At 38.0% G+C, this 22,375-nt stretch overlaps 1 protein-coding gene across 1 annotated transcript in view; it reads right to left on the reverse strand.

The window, feature by feature from the left end:
• Positions 1 to 22,375, reverse strand: part of LOC149932557 (uncharacterized) — a 56,267-nt gene that overhangs the window by 4,455 nt on the left and 29,437 nt on the right. The window contains exon 2 of the mRNA XM_090155813.1: positions 5,647 to 5,709. Within this exon, the coding sequence (XP_090011939.1) occupies positions 5,647 to 5,709 (63 nt within the window). The remainder of the gene's footprint in view (positions 1 to 5,646; positions 5,710 to 22,375) is intronic.

The following is a 22,375-nucleotide window of genomic DNA, read 5'->3' on the forward strand; positions in this document are numbered from 1 at the left end:
AAAGCCCTTTCTTTCCGGCGAAGCTATAAGAACGTCGCGGGATCCTAGAGTTTATCCGTCCAAACGGTCCAATCCATTAGATAGAGAGTGAGGGGGGCCAAAAATCGGAAGACTTTGAAAGCGAACAAGTATAAATTACGCGGGCATTTCCATGTAAATTTCAGTTGATTATCCCCGAACCCTCGCCTTTTCCTCGGCTCTTGTCACGCGCTCCCTAATAGCATCTTCCATCCCATCCTCTACGTTATAGACTCTCTAAAGCTCAAGACCCCTCACGTTTCAGCCGAAAAAAGAAGATAAATAATCGATGAAATATCGATTGCTAGGGGTACATTTTGGCCACAGCGCCTGCGCCTTATATTTTCGCAAAGGCCTCCCCAGGGGGAGTCGTTACGCCTGCGAAAAAATAAGGCGTCAAAATAAAAATATAGAACTACAGTCAGTTCCGAACGTTTCCAGCCTCCTTTTCGTTTTATACGGAGGAAAAAAGGGTAAAATATGTACGACTTTTTATCACTCTAGAGGGTGCTTGCTAGCGGGGAAAGTTAACTTTTGGGGGTCCATTCCATTCCGAGATCGGGAAAAAAAAGGGTTTCCCACGAGAGAGACGCGCCCTTTACGAGGCAGGGACGGACCCCGAGAAAAAGACGAACGCAACAGAGGATTGGAGGGCTTATACGAAAAAATGCATCTTTCTTTGGCTGCCTCTGGGAATAATAACGGAAAATAATCATGTTCAGGTAAAGCCAGATTTTTCATTTCCGGCAGGAAGAAAAATAAATAAAAGAACGAAGAGATAAAGGGTAAAAGGTTGGGAAGAACGCCAAATAGAGTCGCTCTGATTAAATGAAGTCGGGAAAGGAGCTACTTTTTAAAATAGGCTCGTTTTAAATTGCTCTTTTAGACCTTTATTTCAAATAATAACCCGATTTACGCAAGACCGAAGCTATACTCTTCGTTAAATTTATATAATCCTCTTTAAAGGATTTTGTTGATACGCCACTCGCGCGTTTGTAGACCCGACATTCTAAATATAGTTCTCGAAAAATCGATTGTTAAAGCTAAAATAACGGCTAGTTCAAATGAAATATGCCATCTTTATTTATTTTTCTGTATAGTAGAGCTAGACCCCGAGGGGAAGAATAAACGAAAGCTTCTTAACAGAAAAAGAGATGGCGCTCGTAAAAAAAAAGAACGTAAAAATGTTGCCGGGTCATCTAATCCGGATCTAATTCTTGGCCGCACTATAAGAGCGAGCGAATAGAGAGACAAGCCACTAATTACTTTATGGAAACAAAAACAAAACAAGCAACAATGACTAGAAAACAAAGTTGAGCTTTGGGGGGACACGCTTGATTGCCGGACCACCGCTCGAACAAAAGGGACCGAATCACTTTATAGCCAGCGGAATCAAGCCGACGAATACCGAGGACTGAACTTTTTCAAACTGAGAGACGCTGAAAAGTTAGCGAGACCAAACAAAATAAGCGAGGGAGTTCGGTGCAGCCCGAGGCTTTGCTTCTCTCGCTTTCCGGCCTTTGGGACCACCACCGAGAAAATGGATTGAAGATCAAACAAAAGCACCGAATAAGGGCTACTTGCTTTTCAAGATGGTGTACCGAATTACGCTAACAAAATCTTCAGTTAAACCAAACTTAAAAACGATTCGAATGACGGTTTTAGCGTGTAAAGTGTGAAGCTAAATTCATTACAATTAAACTAACCGTACTAGGCTAAAGGGGCGGCGACAGAAGATTTTTAGATCAAACCTGCTCCCCGCGAAACAAGTTTTTGAAAATTATGAATGTGCCGTCTCCTCTAAAATGACGAGAAAACGTTATCATATGACCAGTGGCGCCATCCATTATTTTTGAAAAAAAAAATATTTTTGCCGGAAAACGCGTCTTTTTTGAACGAACCATTGAGAGATAAACCGCGCCACGGGTAGAATGGTAAAGTTTTCTCGTCATTTGGGAGCAGACGGCAGTATTCTTATTTTTTAAAAACTTGTTTCGCGAAATACTGAAATCCGACGTTTTGATTGGACCTCTAGATTAATATTCCCAACTCAATGAATAAAACCTACTTACTCACAATATTATAATCGTAAGGATTCTTACAACTAATTGGCGAAAATCTTGCCTATCAATCGGCCAATGTTAGTAAATTCGAAAACGGTTCGCTGTCTACTAACTCGAAACCCCCCTTGCTACGCTACTGGAGGCCTCCTCAAGTTGATTTGTGGGCCCCTAAGTTAAAACAAACGTAGTCTATAACCTGTCTCGCTTACCCCTATAGCGCTATATAGTAAGTTCTATCACGGGAAATTATAAAACCGATGGTTAAAGCGCCGGAAACGAATCTTCTTCGATCATTCCTAACTGCTAAGCCTATGGTGACCCCAATCTTCGGAGCGAAGTCGTAAAATAGCGGCTTTATCAGAAAAATGAAGGGCCTAATCAATTCTCGAACTACCTACGATTATTGAAAGTGTATGGGAGGGGGGAATCGGGAATAATTACCTCAATTACACCGTTTCCTTAATGAGCATCCTCTCGTTAAAACTTTTAGAGTGGCCTAAATTCGCGGCCATTGTTTGCCCATTGCCAAAAACCTTTAAATTTGCTTCCCTCGCCGATATATTTCGCGGATGCTAAGCCCCCGTCATCCACCTTCTCCAAAATTCCCTCGCTGACGATCGAAAAGCTAGTTAATGATCCAGCTCGCCCCAAACTAACGGCATTTGCATTTCATAGATAACGACGAAGAGTATTTCGGACGCGACAACCTCCTACCTTTCCTCCGAACATTTTAACACCACCTTTGACCTCCTTACATCCGTCCTTTACGGACTGGCCACCGTCACCTTTCGCTCTTTCGAACTTCGCTCGGCACTACCCCCGTTAAGCCACGGAACGACTAAATTGGACGGCATTTAGTTAGGTAGCTTGAATTTTTTTAGTCCGTCTTCGCAGCTGATTGAATCCGTAACTTATCTCGACCGTAACATATTGCGCGTCTGTACCGGTATATGTATACGAATAAATTTTGAAGTGATCCTTAACGCGCGTTCAATACGCCAGTATTTCGTAGGATATTAATAACTAAATTCCTCGTTTCGATGGACGCCAGCAAACAAACGTATGACATCCGGAAGCGATATCTAAATTATCCGGGCTATTTTGAGCCGTTTTCACAAAGCCATCGGAGCAATGGATAATGGTCGTTAACGCGGCTATTATGCTAATTCGTCATAAATGATGTTTCGATGGAATGCGATCGATCGCGATCGACGAGTGGCTTTCATTTTAAAATAGTGTTGTAAGTCGGAAAATTTCCCTATAGGAAAATTATCCGGAAAATGACCGAGGCCTTATTTCCGGAAAATTTCCGAATTTTTCCGAAAAAAAAAGTTTGCATTTAATGATTAGTCTAATATATTGTTTGCAAATTTAAATAAAGCGGAATTTTCGCCTCATTTTTTCGAATCTGAAAGTAAAACCAAACCTCTAGACTAGTTTAAACTGGTTAACAATGTAACACTATTAATGTTTTGTAGTATGTTTACTGATATTATAGACATTTTATATCGATAAAAAGTTAAAAACATTAAAAACCCTTAAAAGGTAATTTATGTTTCAAATTTTTATTTTTCCGATTTGCGGAAAATTTTCCACAATTCGGAAACTTTTCCGGAAAATTTTCCGCATTTTCTTTTTACGGAAAATTAACAACACTATTTTAAAATACCAAAATCTCCTCCTCCTCCGCGATAGCAAATCCGGTCTATTATATTCTGGGATTTTTCTAGCCTTATTTCCAGAGGTCGTGGGAGTCAATTTCAAACGCGGTTGTTGTCCTTTAAAACCTTAGTAGGGAAAGTCAAGCGTTCGATAGTCTATTTTTCATCCTTTTGCAAGTTGTACGCATCCTTGAGAGATATACCCTCCATCCAAGGATTTACTACGTATCTAGACTGCAGGGCCGCGAGCAGGTCCGTATATGAAGGGGAGGGGGGCACCAGGGGATGCTCAGCGCCCCCAAATGAATACTTGAGCATCCCCAACTCGACCGACCAAAAAAAAAATCGATTGCTCATCTACCAAAAGATATGTTCTAAGGAGAGGGCGCCTGTCTCAATTTAATTTCAATAAATACGTTTTTACTATAGTTTTGAAACATTTTGTTTTCGCGCGTTTCACTGCACCAAAAGTTTAAATATTGCAATAGCTCTTTCTATAAAATAATTACACGCATACATGCAAAAAAAGTGTTATTTTTGGGAGCGCGTGCTTCCGAATATTTCCGTGTAGAGGGTCTCGTGCGTTTTCGCGCGAGCTCAACAAAAACAAAAATATGCGCGCGCTCTCTAACTTTAACTGCACGATGAATCTAACGTTATCACGTGACCTCTCGTATTTTATATAAAGAGCTATTGAAGAAATACCGAACTAGCAAATAAAAAGTGTTTTGACGGATATAACATTGCAAGGATACACGAAATAGAGAAAATTGATTGGACCATGGACGAATAATTACTGGACTCGAAACCTAAGCAAAATCAACGGTTCCACAATTTGCATCGCCCGTCAGCGCTCCTACCGAGAGAATCGCGAAATATTTCTATCCAAATACAAAACACGTGCGTAAAATGTCAGATGACCCGCATTCCGTCGTCTGCTTTGCTGTTTTTAATAGAAGTTAGGCTTTTGGAATTTTAATAGGCTTTAGATTTTTCAGTAATAATTGTATTGGAATAAAAATGAAAGGGTAATGATTTAATTAATTTGAATAGGAAGTTCGATTTAATGTTATATAGTTTTTATGAAGGTTTAAATAGATAATATATTATAAATTTAAAAATGCCTAGTCAAAATGGATATATAAAGGTGTAAGCTTTGACACAGTGACGAGCTAAGAACGCTAGGCCTAACGTCGTCCGCTAATATTGGGCACGTGTTTAGTATCTGGATAGAAATCTTTCCAATACTTGACACTACGGCGCTACAAGCGGCGCTGCCGTAAAAGCAACAAGCGCGACATTTGGTTTCGGGTCCAGTAATTATTCGTCCAAGATTTTACAATGGTAAAACTTTCATAGGACTGCAGTTCACGCTTACTATTTCATAGATGTATATCCTACTATATTAAAATAAAATATTCTGTTTTCAACGAAGTCGAAATTCATAATTTTAAAAATAACAAAATAAAGCCAATTTCGGTATATTTACTAATTTCAGGAGCGGGAATTGAAAATTACGATTTTTAGTATCAAGGCATTGGCACCCCCCAAAACAATTTGAGCGCCAAATTCTCGGAATTTCACGTTACCGGAAGTCGGGTTAGATTAGTTCATGGCGCCGCTACCGAGTGGCGCTATTTCAAAAAAAATTTAGCGTCACTGTGAAGAAAGGATGTAGTATAAAACATTTCCAATGTTATACTTAGGGGTATTATGTTACTTATGCTTCAAGGAAATTTCATTTTCAAGCAGACTACACCCTTCCATTCGTCTTAAACAAAACGCGATAATAAGAGCTTCGATCATTAATTGTAATTAAAAAAAGTTTAGCTTTTACGTATCGAATGATACGAAATACACTTTGTTCTCGGAGGGGTTGATAGAGAGTAGAGCTTAAAAGTTACCTCTTCATCTTGAGACGAAGCAAGCTCGGGTTCGTGCTCTTCCAACCTCGTCAGGAGCTTATCCTACGAAAAGAAAATGAAGACGACATTAATTAGAAATTTCGTTTCACTCCATAAAGTAAAGCGTAACGTTTTATACGAACTGAAAAATATCATACAAACCAAGTCGAAATCAACAAGCTGGAAATTGCGCGTATTCAAACTATAACGCTCATTTGAGAAGAACTATCGCCCGTGTCAAGTTACCAAATAAATTCAGTTTTTGGAAAAATATTTCAATTTTGATATTTGGCAGTATGTATGGTATGGGGGGACCCGCGAACACGTTTTTTTTTGGTATATGGGCAGTTCTCGATTTAAAATGAAAGACATTGTGAAGAAAATAACGGATGGCGATATATTTTCTCATTGAAAGGAAGTGAAAAAATGCCGAGAGCGATATTTCGAGTCTCGGCATTCGGAGATGGTCGTACACCCGGAAAAAGAGTCAATTTATCTACGGAGAATCCCTACTAACATTCCGAAAGGATGCTGAGAACTCAAAGCTCCCTATTTCTTTCATTTTATTTCTCGCGAATTGTAATCTTCAAAAGACATATTTACCGGTAAAAGGAAATCTATTTCCAGCTGAAGCCTACTTGTTATACGCATTCGGATTTCGAAGCAAAATACGAACAAGCTTTCGAGTGTTTATTTCTTCGGGACTAAATACTGTCTTTGTGAAATCAGCTATCAGGCAAGTGGACAATGTCAGCTATCAGGCAAGTGTACAATGTCAGCTATCAGGCAAGTGTACAATGTCAGCTATCAGGCAAGTGTAAAATATCAGCTATCAGGCAAGTGTACAATATCAGCTATCAGGCAAGTGTACAATGTCCGCTATCAGGCAAGTGTAAAATGTCAGCTATCAGGCAAGTGTACAATGTCAGCTATCAGGCAAGTGTAAAATGTCAGCTATCAGGCAAGTGTACAATGTCAGCTATCAGGCAAGTGTAAAATGTCAGCTATCAGGCAAGTGTAAAATATCAGCTATCAGGCAAGTGTACAATGTCAGCTATCAGGAAAGTGTACAATGTCAGCTATCAGGCAAGTGTACAACTATAGCAAACACTGTAAGTGTGTATAAATATAAGCCAACGCCAAATTTATAATATCAGTTTCAATTTTCTTTTAAGTCAGTCACACGAATTTCGTTTCTCGGTACGGCCGAAGGATGTCACTACTCTCGCTTAGACTGTTTCTAATCCAAGCGAGACTTGAGAGAGAGAGAGAGAGAGAGAGAGAGAGAGAGAGAGAGAGAGAGAGAGAGAGAGAGAGAGAGGGAGGGGGTGTGGTGGGTCGAGCGTGACAGATAAGCCCGAAGTGATTGACTGAATGTCGATGGGGCGCCGGTTTCGCAAAACGAAGTGACTCTTCTTGTCAAAACACTTTTCCTTAGAAAATATTCTCGCGTAGGCCAATACTCTCCTTGATTTCCACAAAGGAGCCTCAAGAACGATTTTCCACTTGTCACGTAAGAAAGTCTCTACCGTAAATGACCATATCGTGGAATATTTTCGACTTTCCGAAGATAACAAAGAAAACAGCGAGAGCGCATCACTGGCGACAAAATAGAAAGTGGTAAATAGCGCAATCGGGGAAAGAGATTACGGGAAAGAACATTAACTATCCGCCTGAAGACCCCGCCTTTGATTTCGTTGACGTCTAGACTATTCCGTTCTTTGATTGAACCGGTTTAACATACTAAGTACTTAGTCAAATACATTTTCCGGGTCTATCTGTACATTAAAGGCTTCAATCTTTGTTTACTTCCAATATTCCGAACTTACTCCGGGAAAGTACACTTTAAATAATTAGGTTTTCGTTTAAAAGATCTATAAATAGCCTAGCTTAATGAAATTTAATGTAATTTGTTACGGATTTTTAAGCGAAATTTTAGAATATCGAACTTCGTTTGATCTAGGAGTAACAAACACAACACCCCACACAAGGAGAACGCAACCCGTTAAAAGTCGTGGATTTTCTTGCGTACATTTTTCATTGGCTAGACGCTTTAGCGCCTGCTGCCGTCGGAAGGGGAAAATTCGAAAATTGTCTTCCCCCCAGCCCGTAAAACGTTCAGCGTAAAGGCTCGTGACGCTCGTCCAATGAAATTCGTACACAACCCTTCGTTAGCGTGTTTAAAGGCTAGCTGCGTTCTCCTTGTGTTTGTTGCTCCTAGGTTTGATAATCGTAAAAATACGCGCTACAAAATAGGCCAAAACGCCTGTAGAAGTGTTTCACACGCGCGGCATCCGTGTTCAGGGAGAAGTTAATTTACACGGTTTTGGCCTACTAAACACCGCCACTAGAAGCGTTTCGACCATTGAGTTGGGAATATAAATTTAGAGATCCAATCAAATCTGCTCCCCGCGAAACAAGTTTTTGAAAATTACGAATGTGCCGTCTCCTCTAAAATGACGGGAAAACTTTATCATATGACCCGTGGCGCCATCCATTATTTTTGAAAAAAACCCAATCTTTTTGCCGGAAAACGCGTCTTCTTTGAATGAACCATTGAGGGATAGACGGCGCCACGGGTAGAATGATAAAGTTTTCTCGTCATTTGGGAGCAGACGGCAGTAATCTTATTTTTTTTAAACTTTTTTCGTGAAATACTGAAATCCGACGTTTTGATTGTACCTCTAGATTAATATTCCCAACTCAATGGTTTCGACATTCTAAAGAACTTAAGCTGAGTCATGTAAGCCTATTACAAAATCAGCTCTATAAATAAAGTAAGTTAATGCTAATGGATAAAACTTCTATTACGGTTGAAAGTTTTAGGGGGGTTGCGGAATGTTTTCGATAATAATTCTCCTTTTACGACTAGCTTTAACTCGTAGACTTATAACGCGTAAAGGCCGATACATCGCGGCAACAAGGCGACGAACTGGGCAATTAATTCTTGGCTAATGAGTATTAAATCAACGCGTAATTCGGAAACAATCCATTCCGATAGACCGTGACGCGCCTGCTAGTTCGTTTCCTCTGGAAGGTCAAGAAAGGGGGGCCACTTCAAACGGGCCGCGTTCACCTATATACGAAAAGGAGGAGAGCCGTGACCTAAATTCGACCTTCGGCGGTGGACAACGAGAAAACGAAACGATCGGGGAGCCAGCAACCGTCTCAAACGATCTCCGAGCACGCTACGACGCTGTATAGGCGCCCAAAAACGATTCTTTGATTTTTTTCAGCGGGCCTTTTACTTATCCAACACTACCCGTATTCTTGTAATCTTGTTTAGTCAAATTTATTACCGAGTGGGGATTTTTTTATCTCGTTCTTTGGAAAGTTTTTTTGCGTGATTTCTTCGAGGGGCCCTTTTTAAATTAATTAAATAAACTTATTCTAAAGCGACCGACTTTCGCTCCTACGTATCGCTTTTTCATTCCCAATGCGAGCGAGAGAGAGAGATATATATATATATATATATATCTTTTCTTCGAAGGAGAGGAGATAGTATCTTTTCTTCGAAGGAGAGAACGAAGAGAAGATGGGAAAGATAGCGATAAAGATCGTTAGTCATCCTCTTTCCTGGAAAGCTGACGTGTTTGTGTCTAACACGAACCAGGAGAGAGATAGCGAAGCGGTGGGAATAGGGGCCGTAATGACGCCTCTTTTCCAAAATCTCCCTGAGGATGAACGAATTTATGTTCCATTTCGCACATCGTACACCGAGAATGGGGCTGCGCTACTACCGATAATAGTCACGCTAAAATCTACTCTTTTTTCCCACGATATTAATGCGCTTTAAAACAACGGAAGGGATAATCGGATAAAGTATTTGATAAATAAGTTTGTAGCAAGTATTAAAGTGAAATTTTTAAAGTAAATAATTTAGACTACATTAAGATAATGTATTTCAATAGTAATGAGCGTACCTAATCGGCTGCGAGGGGCTGACCACTATCCGTAGCTTTGTCTGTACTAAAGTGATTACGTAATCGATTACGGATTTAGCACTACCAAAGGCTGTACTCGCTGTAATCGGTGTACAGAATTTAAGGAAGTGGTTAGTCCCTCGATCAGCTGTCTCATGGCAAAACCTAGCTAACGTCATTTTGGCGAGGGGCAGGTCACTTCTTTGATTAACGACGCACCCCTCAAAAAATTAATTCCGATTTAATCGTGATTATGTTGATTAAATCACGATTAATCGTGATTATGTTGGTTAAATCACGATTAGTCGTGATTATGTTGATTAAATCACGATTAATCGTGATTATGTTGATTAAATCACGATTAATCGTGATTATGTTCATTAAATCACGATTAATCATGATTAGAATGTTTAAATCGGATTTAATCATGATTAAATCCTGATTGAAACGATTAAATCGTGATTAGAAATTAGAACGAGAATCAAACAATTGCGATATAACTATCAATAATAATAATTAATATTAAATTATCGTACTTTAGTTTTGATTTTAATTATAAAATCTCGATTCAACCGATTGTATTGATTAAATCGTGATTAGAATGATTAAATATCGTTTAAATCGTGATTAGAATGATTAAATATCGTTTAAATCGTGATTAGATTGATTAAATCTTGATTATATTTTTTAATCTTGATTACCCTGATTTAATCACGATTAATCTGATTTAATCATTTTACTATGATTCTGACGCTACCTAAATGGAAGTGACCTGCCCCTCGGTCATTTGCCGAATTTGCATTTTGGAAATTTAAGATATTGCACTTTCTTTATATCTATTATCATTATTTGTTAAATAATAATAATAATAATCAGCTAGGCTAATACCCAAAGCACCACCTTGGGCCCAAGTCATCTAGCGACTTTTTATTATGGTAATGTATAACTCACCAAGATGGAATTTTTTTCATAAGGTGTACAATTCACATATATGTGTGTGTATATATATTTTTGCTTTAAGTGCGGAGTCTAGAACCCGTGGGCACTCGCTCAAACTTCACAAACCTACATGTGAATATTCTGTTCGTTTCATTTTCTTTTCAAACAGTGTAATTATTGATTTTAATTCCCTCCCCAATGATTAAAAATTATCTCAAATTCCGCTCAAAATTGTCCCTCTTTTACAACGTCGATTTTTAAAATATGTTCGTTATTGTATTTTTTTATCTATATGATTTTGTTATATTGATTATTTGTCTTTCTGCGCATAAGCCAGCATTCGGCTTCGCAGTTGTTGTTGAATAAATAAATAAATAAATATTTAAATTTACTACTAACTCGAATTTTTTAAAATTGGCGTTTACTAGGTTTTGCCCATGTACAGCCTTAATATAAGTCTATCTGGATTAGTCTATAAATGTAATGGAAACAAACCATTAAAGATTTATGCTAATTATTGAATTGATAATGATCCGTCACATCATATGTAACATAATCACTCATAAGTATGCCATAAAAGCATTTTCTTTAATGAAACCTTGTTCACGGGATATGACGTCAATTACGTCACTTACAACTCCGTGACGAAATACGCGCCATCAACTTTACTGATGGGAAGCGGAAGTTAGTGAGAATTCCTCGCGCGTTTCTGGCTTTGTCAAGTTTAGCTCGTGCCTCGCGATCACGTCATTTCATTTCCATGGAAACCTTTTCAATAGCGCAAGGATTATAAGCATTTTTTGCATTTTTGGGGTCGCTTAATGTATGTTCCGCGTAAAACAAGGTCTCATTGAATTTTTTCAATGGAAATGTTATACAGAGGCATAATTATGAGTAATTATGTTACATATCGTCACATTGTAGGGGCGTGCGTAAAATCACGAAAGGAGCGTATTAAAAAATGAGCCCCTTCTAGGGCGCCGTCTAAATAATGACGTTCGGATCGCGGAAAGGGTAATTCGGGAGGCTGAGAGTATTCGCTGTCAAGAGAGAAGAATTTCCAACAATGAAAAGAAGCTTAGAGTCAGCCGTGCACAAAGAAAGAGATAAACAAGCCGGTCTAGCCCTGATAATGATCGTTTCACATAGACTTTGCCCGAAGCTATTTCTATAAGAAGAACCTCGCTTATAGCTCAAACAAGTTTCAATAATTACACCGCTCTCTATCGACTATTGGGACTAAATAAAATTTCCGTCAAATCAACGGTGCTTATTGCCCAATATTTTAAAACAATTCAAATTGTTGCCCCGAAGATGGTCTAATTTTTTCATCCTAAAGAAACCAAAACTACATTCGGGTATTTTAATGGTTTTTGAACATTGCGCAATGAAAACCGCTGATTTTGTTTAGTAATTTTATTGACAAATATCCAAAATAACTTTGTTAGTGACTATTAGGTTATTAGATTTCGCATTAAAGAGATACGGAAATCCATATCTCTACTTGGAATGCTTATCGCGGCAGATTTTCATCTCGATGTGGCTGACGGGTTTTTTTTGACGTCACTACGTTAACTTAACAAACAACAACGTGAGAGGGGAGCGCGCGCAGAGGGGATTTTTTCTCTCGTACGTGGGGCTAAAGCCGTCATAGTGATCTTACCATACGCGATACGGCAGGATAAGCATTCCAAGTAGAAGTATGGATTCCTGAAGGAAAGTATAAATATATAAACATACACTTTTGAAAACCTTCGTAGAAAGGTGATATTTTTACGCTAAATTCCATTCCATTTCATTTTCATTTTCTAATTCTTCGGAAGAAGGTTTTTAACCGGATTCTTTAAGAACCGATAAGGATATTGGCGTAAAAATGTTTCAGAAATTTTTCGTAAATTATTCTCTTAGTTTTTGAACCACTGTAAAGCGAGCGCCTATTTATTTTTATCACCTCATTAAACGGTAACGAAACTGGTAGCTTAAAGCCATAACTCTTCGCGATAAAAACTGAAGAAAAAAGGAGGCTCAAATACATCAAAGCTTAAAAGAAAACCCAGTTATTTTCCCGTTGTAAGACGTATAAGAGGAGTCGGCCCGTCTAGTCCCCAGTCTACCTTCTCAAAAATTGATTTAAGCCTTATCGTTTTGGGTTATCTCGATACTTAAGCTTCCAATATAACCGCAGAAATTGAAAGCCACGGAACGGATAAGACACGATACGAAAATCGATTATACGCGCTTGTGTTTGCGAGATTAATATTTAAAATAAACGTTACTTTCCCGTTACTTCATATTAAAAATCCAATCTAAATAAACCAATATTGATCACCTACGTTGTATCATAAGTATCATAATAACAATAAGTATGACATCATTAATTTTAAAGGTTTGATAAACCATGGCGTTAGAATTTAAAAATAAAAACAACAGTATTTTAAAAGCCAAGATACTTCATGGTTAAATTAAAACTAACGAACGACTGAAGAAGAGCCTCGGCTCGAAACGTCTTGTATAAAATAAGTTTTATCTTCTAATACCATGCCGTTTTCTCTGAATTAAACATAATTTCTACTAATATTCACCATGGTAAATAATAAGTTTAATATATAAATTTTTTTTGTTTATTTACATTGGCGAGCTTTCGGACCGCGGTCCCTTTTCAAGCCGAGAGTTACAATAAATGAAATTTACAAAATTAATAATTTCCGACATTATCTCTCAAGGCATTTTTTTAGACCTAATCTTTAAGTTGCCCCAATTTTTTATTTCTATCTGTCCTTTATCTTGATTTAATTTTCCCTGATTTTTTATATAGACCGCCTCTTTAAAATTCCTTTTAAACCAATTATTTTCTTTTGCCAATATTTCTGAATCATCCCAAACTATTTTATGACCAATATTATTATTTATGTGATTGGCCAAACCATTTTCAATGCTTAGTTTTTTAACCTTATCCTTATGTTCCTCTATTCTTTTCTTAAATTTTCTTTTAGTTTGGCCTACATAATTATCATTACAATTACATGGTATATTATAGATTATACCTGTTTCTTTTAATTTTTCAATAAGTTATTGAAATTATTATTAACCAGACCTATATTATGTTTTGCTAGTTGGCGGTTGGTTTTTTCACTAATACCTTTAACATATGGTAATACTAAATTTGATTTTTCTTTCATTTCTTTAATTCTTTGAATCTTTAGCGAGGGGTCGTTTTTTACTACATTATTATCAAAAATATTACTTATACAATTTTCCGGGTAACTGCATTCTTTTAGTTGTTTTAAGAAAAGAATAGAGGAACATAAGGATAAGGTTAAAAAACTAAGCATTGAAAATGGTTTGGCCAATCACATAAATAATAATATTGGTCATAAAATAGTTTGGGATGATTCAGAAATATTGGCAAAAGAAAATAATTGGTTTAAAAGGAATTTTAAAGAGGCGGTCTATATAAAAAATCAGGGAAAATTAAATCAAGATAAAGGACAGATAGAAATAAAAAATTGAGGCAACTTAAAGATTAGGTCTAAAAAATGCGTTAAGAGATAATGTCGGAAATTGTTAATTTTGTAAATTTCATTTATTGTAACTCTCGGCTTGAAAAGGGACCGCGGTCCGAAAGCTCGCCAATGTAAATAAACAAAAAATTTTTTAACCATGAAGTATCTTGGCTTTTAAAATACTGTTGTTTTTATTTTTAAATAAGTATGACAATTAACGAGATTTACAACCAAACTGATTTTCATAGTTATTGCGTAATCAAGATGTTTTCTCAGCACAGAGCCCTCTAGTGTCTAAAATACGCGAGACTTCCGCTAAGCCGAAATAACTGGGGTGCGTTCAGTAACAGTCAACGGAAAAAAATCCGATGGATTTATATTTTCCACCGATGAGCTTTTTCGTCATAATGACGTAGTAAGTTGTTGAACGCTTTTATTCGGTCATCGGTGTTTTTTTAAAATGGCGTTGAATTTATAGTAGTTTTACGTCAGTAATTACGTCAGTCATCGGTAAAACCGGCTCTTGAAGCCGATGACTTCGGTGAGCAGCCGATGACCATCGGGACGTCAAAACCGGAAACGCGAAAAAACGTACAGTAGGAAACCGATGTCACCGATTACTAATCGGTGAGTCCGATGAGCGCTGCTGAACGTAGCCCTGGTTTCCGATAGAAAGGCGGAATATTAGGCTAAAATGATTTTTAATTTTTTTAATCACGCGTGATTCACACGCGCGCTTCTAAACCAAGCCAAAGCCCCTCGCGACTCCAGAACGCGCTTAAATTATTATCAAAACGTATTAGTCATGCAAAAGTCGCGAGTCCAAGTCACAGCTTGAAGAGAGTATCGGTGCCGAAAAACGGTTCGGTTAGAGAATTAGCATTCAAGCAATAGGAAGTGTCATACTTATTGTTATTTTGTTACTTATGGTTGTATCTACGACGTTAAGTCTTTCTCGACACGAAACTCGCGACGTCGAAATCCGGTGGACAAGAGCTTAATCTTAAAAGACAAGCGAAGCTTTTCAAAGCGGGTACGAACGCCGCCAACTTCGTTTTATCTATAGAATCCAAGTTGGCAGTGTGGTACGATGTAACGTAAAAAGAAAAGAAAATAAAGCCCTTTAGAATCTCCGGAGCGTTTCGCAACCTTCGCGTTTTTTCGCGGGTCCATATTCCGCTTCGCTGACGTTCGAATGAGAAGGGCTTCGAATCAGCCCGAAGCGATTGAAGGCAGCCAGAGTCACCGAAATAGCCAATTTACTTCGACAATAATCGATAAAACGGGGACTGGATTTAAAACCCTAACGTCACGGATTCATCCGTCACGGACCAGTCGTTCGAAATTTCCTAACGTAAACAGTCAGCCCTCGATCGGGCATTCGAGGCGTACGTAATGGGATCATCACGGTTACCGACGGTTAGGAAGCGCGGAGGGTTTTCGCCGGGGGATTAGAGACGGCAAAAGGTTGTTGACTGCTTGTTAAGCCGCTTTAAAAGACACGCCTGTGGCCGGGATCTACGCGGGTAAACTTCATTAAGTTCCTAAATTTATATCCATGGTCAGGTTCTTCAACCCAAACGCGTTGAATTCGTATAGTCAACGTTGCGACCATAGGTAAAATAACTTCGTATATAGATAGGAAACTTCAATGGGGCAAACCATAGATATAAGAAACGTATATAAAGGTCTAGATAAAATATTTCAAAGGGAGTGAATACGGAGATGACAGCTAGCAGAAACGCGTAATTTCTGCAGGCTATCCTTATAAGGCGCTATCTATCGGTAAGAAAGCTCGTGCTATCGTCGCGAGAGCCATTGTCTCCTGCTTAAAAATGATACTAAACGTCACCAGCAGATGGTGTCTAAAGACTACGGTCTGCGGAAAGGTCAAGCACTTAGTACTAAAATGCTAAGAGAGCTCGCGCTCTTGGTCACGTGCCTTCCTCGGTGTCTGCTAGGTGTCAATTCCGTATTTTATGTTAGGCTTAGACGCCCCGAAATTTATCTAGACCTTTATATACATTTCTTATATCTATGGGGCAAACTGACTCTCACGAGATTACCCTGACATCTAGTGACTGCGCCAGTTGGCTGTGTTCTCAAGAGCGTAGAACGTATTGATGAATTTGAGGTCGGAGTTTTGGGCATAAATGTATTTTGCAAGGTAAATGTCTTCAAATATACCAGAAATAGCGTTTAAAACAAACTTGAAATCTTTACTGAATGCTATTTCTTTAGTGCTATTTTTTTAAATTTTGCTCTCAGTTCAAGAAAAAGTACTTTTAATACATATAGCTCGCTTAAGCCTTTGCAATTGGGATTGCGTTACACCAAGGTTCTAGTACGGACTACGAGTAGTGCGAACTTCACCAAATAATATTATTCGGGTGCCGCCACCAGATGTCGGCCAAAACTCTGGCGTCACTTCTACAAAGTTTCCTATCTATATACGAAGTTATTTTATCTATGGTCGCGACGGTTCAAAGAGAGTTTGGTCCAGACCAGATCGCTTCCGCGGCTCCTTTGATATCGCCGCGGTCGGGGGGTCAGTCCCTTCGTGCTTGATTCGGAAAGAAAATAAAGGCTTAAAGAGAGATAGGAAACGGAAATGAACGTTGGAAGGCGAGATATCGAGGCAGCCCGCGAGCCCTGATGAAGAGCTTAGTCAATTTGACCAGCGTCCTACATAACCCCGCTGACCGGAAGCGGCTAGTCGACCCGATTCGTCCGGCCAGTTGGAGATTTGGGGATAACTATAAACCCCCGAGAGCCTTCTCGGGGTTTTTTTTATCTTCCCCGGTCAGTCTGATCGTATATTATTATATACCGTAGAAAGATACAAATAACTGAGGATTGCGGTGAACCCCAATGCTTATCTCATACCGTTCTCATTATCCATTCTCGCCTTCTTATCGAACAGCTAAAACCCAAAATCGCGAACTAGGTAACGAAGCGCACCCACAAGGAGACGACCCGAGGTGTAACACACCGATTTTGTTGTTTGGTAGACATTCGTGTAACTTAAATAACCCCTCCTAGGGGACTTTGTCCCCTCGGAGAGGTAAAAACCCTAAAGGGAAATGTCTACATTGGCAACCGTTTTGCCATGGCAACCAAAAATGTTTTTGACAACACAAAATGGAAATTTTTCCATTGAATATAACTGTAAATTTTTTACAGAGGGTACCCTTAAAATTTATTTACGGTACGGGAGCCGGACGGGAGCTTACAAATCCTAAGTGCATGTAAAAATTTTAATCGAACTTTTTCATTATTTTTTTTAAATATATTTTCTATTTTTAGCATTTTCAAAAATTTTAATTTCTTACAGGGGGTACCCTTAAAATTGGTCAGATTCTCATGTTATTTTCAAAGGGAAAATTTAAATTTTTTGTTGTCAAAAACATTTTTGGTTGCCATGGTAAAACGGTTGCCTATGTAGACATTTCCTTTAATTAGAGTTTTTTAAGTTACACGAAGGTCTACCAAACCCCCGAGTTTGAACAAAATCGGGGCGTTACACGTCGGGTCGTCTCCTTGTCAGTCTGGGCAAATTGGCCGGCGTTCTCTCCCGGGGAAATAGAACGCCACTACGCTCCAAAGATCAAGAACCATAATGAAGATGGGATACCAAGAAAGAGCATCCAGCTTCCATTAATCACTTTTGACACCTACTAATTAAAGACGTAAAGGAAAAAAAAAAAGGTTGTTATCCGCAGTTTCCTTTCACGAGTCTTACGGTGACTATGGCCGCGCGACATACATGATAGGCTCATTTAAAAACGACAATAGAACTAATCAGAAGCCAAATTAGAAACGCTTGATATCAGAAATACAATACAGTTTTCTCTAAATAAAGCTCGTACCAGAGGACCAATTTTGTAGTTGAGTGGTCGCTAAATTACTTATTAGAATGAATTTTACACATTCGAGCTAAGTAGGCTATTCGCGTTCGAAACGAGTGTAGGTGGCGTAACGGTGCTAGCTTCTCCGAGGAAAGCCTATGATCTAGCGTCTGCTACAGACCAATGAAAAAGTCAAAGGAACGTTTTTTCTTAAATAAACTTATCAAAATATAAGCAAAAAAATAAAAAAATATACTAAAATGCAAGTACCATTATTTATAAAATAAATTTTACGAATAACGATGAGGAAAAACTAATAGAGTCTGCTTTAGCCGCTACCTAACTAGCTTTCAATGGCGAACCATAGAAGGCGTAGCGATAGTTTCCGGTCGAGAAAAGTTAAATCTAAGATACTGCTCTCAAAGCCATAACGATGTTAGTGTTAAGCAAGTCCGCATAAATTTCGCTGTGGGGACCTAGTCCTTATGTACACTGCTACCCAGCTAAGCTGTAAACTAAATATAAATTATTATTATTATTACCAACTTTAGAGGATCGCTTTTATAATTCGGGAACCGGTTGAAGAACAAATAGGCAAGGTCACTGCTGCTAAGGACCATTAGAGAAGTGAAGGGACCATTAGTGTCAGGATTTAAAGGTCAATGGTACCAACAACATTTTCATATCAATACTGATCAGCTCTCCCATTTAATTAAATTGAGTCGCAGAAGCGGCTTCGGACTACTTAATTAAAAGGAATTTCTAATTAATTAATTAATTAATTAAATAAACTTAATTAATTAATTAAAATTCGTCACCGATTTAGAATTTTCGCTTTCGCCCAATATGTTGGCACTAATTTAATTACTTCTTTTCTTTTGTTCATATACGAATTAATTCGAATAAAATTCTGAAAATGCTTTGGTTTATTGGAAAAATTTAATTCGAAGAAATACAAGATCTACGCGAATAATTGCCGAATATACTCTTACATCGGAGCGGGTTGAAGCCCCGAAGGGTTTCAAATTTTAACGACGATTGATAATTGCTTATTTAAGGGTGGGAGAGAGTAGATGTAGCCGGGATAGTTTTGCTAAACGCGGATCAGAGTGCCTCAAAACTAACATAGCGAGACTATTGAACGGATTAGGTTTTTAGGGATTTTGACTTCTAACTCCAAGGATTGGATTTGTTTGGATGGATGCGGATTCTGGCTGGTATGAACTTTGATTCAACCGTGAATCCTTTGAGGAATGAGATAGTAGTCAAAGATGGGTAGAAGCTGCGGATGAGGCAAATTTTAATTTTAATCTATTTAATTAAATAGATTCATGTATTTATTTAATAATTTTATTATAATTGTTAATATTATTATAATAAAATTATAAGAGATCATTTATTATTTAATAATAATATGGAAAACACTGACTCAGGTTTTCTTCCAAAAAATAATTTCGTATTTTTATTCTAGAAATATTTATAACATTAAACCTTATTTTTAACAAAATAACGGGAACCGTTCGCGAGAAGTAATTTCGTGGTTATTCTGCTAATAATAATTCTTACGCTAAAATGACATCATTTCCGAATTCGTTCTTATTGGTTTAAAAAAGTAAACAAATCGTGTTCCGCGAAAATAGGCTCCGCCCCACGTTCTCTCGGAGTATACTGGAGCTAATGATAGAGTTGAATATTCATGGGTTAAATAAATTCATGCAAATACTTCGTCAAAAATATATTTTTACCAGGGATTTTTTTCATTAATGTATCCTTTAAAATATTTGTTTATAAACTTCTTGCCCAAAAACATTTAAATTAAAATATTCGTATTTATTGAACAGTTTGAACTGATTTCCACGGATGGAATTGGACATAGAATCAATATAGACAAAGGCAGTTTCCCGCAGTGCATGGGTCGGCAACACTTTTAGTATCAAGTCTCCGGTATCGACTGGAAGGTTGGGCCTCCGGTCTCCGGTCCTCCAGTCTCCATCCCGACTAGTGGCATCCAGTATCTGATCCTCCAGTCTCCATCCCGACTAGTGGCATCCAGTATCTGATCCTCCAGTCTCCATCCCGACTAGTGGCCTCCAGTATCTGATCCTCCAGTCTCCATCCCGACTAGTGGCATCCAGTATCTGATCCTCCAGTCTCCATCCCGACTAGTGGCCTCCAGTATCTGATCCTCCAGTCTCCATCCCGACTAGTGGCATCCAGTATCTGATCCTCCAGTCTCCATCCCGACTAGTGGCCTCCAGTATCTGGTCCTCCAGTCTCCATAGAAATCGTAGGTCTCCAGTCATGGAGGCCGGAGCCACCGATGTATGCCGCAGTGTGACCACACGAGCGGAAAAATATTTTCAATATTGGCAACAGATTTCTTAATTATCGTAATAAGCACTCTAAAAAGTATGGTACGCATCTTCGCGACCACTTCGACCGCGCCATTAGCGTCTAAAAGCCCCTATAAATTGGGTTAGAGAGAGTTTAAACTTTTAAGCCCCGAATAAGCCGCCTAAATTAGTGAAAGAACGCGGGCTTTTCAACGCCACGTATTTATAACGCGAAAGGGACGTTATCAATTCAAAGCACTTACTTCCGCTAAAAGCTACGAAGAATAGAGAATTCTACTTAACATAATAAATATCCCTTTGAGGGAGGTAAGAGCCTTTACCTATAGGCTCCAAAGCGGATTCCCTTCCTAAAGTAGATTCCGTTGGAAAAAAGTAGAAGCCGTCGAATGGTCAAACCCTTTTCACCCAAATGGAAAATAGTCTTTCGCCAAAATTCTAATCGGATGAAGGGTTTCCCGGAAAAATTTCTACTTCAAAGCGGATTTTTTATTATTCTTTTTACTGTAAAAAGGAAGAAGTCGGTGGGACGTTTTTTCCCACATATTTAATTCCGTATTTGTATCACCCGCAAATTCAATTCTATATTTTTCCGCTAAATAAAACATTTTTTTTTCGTGGAAAAATATTTTACCCGCGAGTATATATAGTCGGTGTTTTATCCTAATGCATTTCCGAGACCATCTAAATAATGGGATGGAAGTAGGCTTAGCTTTCTTCTTCCAAATACTACTCGCGCGTCTTTTTTTCAAATGTCCACCTGATATTGGTATACCGGCAGGAAAAATACGAATCGCTACTTTAATGTATAAATATTGGTTTATTTTGCCACGGAGAAATATAGATCGAAGAGTCCAATAAATTCTTAGTAAAGACACGGATCTAGAAATAGACCATTATGATTGGAAAATTCTTGTTTCAAAACATATCTCCTTCTGTAGATTTTTTCTCTTTGGGATAAGTGTTCGCTATGAAAAAAATACGGATTGTTTTACAACATTTTTTTACACGACGAAATTATCAAGCATACCTTTCCCCGTTTTAAATTAATTAAAAATTTCGATGAAAAAGGTACAAAAAATACAATTTTATAGATATTTTTCATCTAAAATCTCTAGAAACTAATTTAAGTCGGTGCTTTAGCATTTTTAAGTACATATTATATCAAATACAAAACATTTAAATTGAAATAGTCATGATACTTAAAAATATTACTACATGGAGTTTAAGCCTAACGAGAATCACGTTATATCGAAAGAAAAATAACCGATTAAGTTTAATCATTTATTATCAAATGAAATTGAATACACAGCGCTTCCCATGGCCAACTGTTCAGTTAATCAGATCCTGTTAATCTTTTATACACCCCTCATCCGATTCACTATTTCCAGAAACCAATCTGAACCGATTAATCTGATCAGATTCAGTTATCTGACTACTACGTTAAGTGTATATAATATTTTAGAGAAAGCAAAATAAAATAAACAGAAATTATAATTTCGAAAGCAATTTAATGGAGGGATGTGGAAAATCGATAACTTCAAGACATCCGAAATCTGTTCACCTTCTATCGGTCGGTTTACGATATATTCAGATTTGTATCGAATTTAAACAATGGGGTTTTAATTTTGGCTTGTATAAACTGCTATAATAAAATCTGAGCGTAAATGTGGATAATGGGATAACTGATTTAACCCAGTTCAGATAACTCAACTGTTATGGATCGTCTGTATTTGTAAATCATTTGCAGTGTCCCTAAGTAGTTCGCATCAATGTTTGTTTCCTTAAATATCTTCCTGACTGTTCAGCATGCTTCCAAATATTTTACAACAGCTTTGGCAGTACAGAGAAAAGCCGTTCATATATTTAGTGGCTGTAGCACAAACTCTATATTTAATTTTGATGATATTTTACGTAAGCAACTATTGTTCAGTTTTTATTCGCGGAATATCAGAGTATAAGCAAAAGTAGCATAAGACCCAAAAGTGTGTTAGAACGGTATAGTAGTTAATGAGAGTTTGTTGCAAAGTAAAAAAGGGAAACGAAGAGGGGGTCGGAAAATACGTCATCAAAATCGAGTTACTCCAGCGCCGCCGAGTGAAGCGTTTTAGAACGTATGTCTACGGGCGAGTAAATCACAGAGAGAAAATCGCGCCAGACTAAAG

The sequence above is a fragment of the Leiobunum rupestre genome, chromosome 8, assembly GCF_980474605.1.
Source record: "Leiobunum rupestre chromosome 8, qqLeiRupe1.1.hap1, whole genome shotgun sequence".
NCBI classification, from domain to species: domain Eukaryota; kingdom Metazoa; phylum Arthropoda; class Arachnida; order Opiliones; family Sclerosomatidae; genus Leiobunum; species Leiobunum rupestre.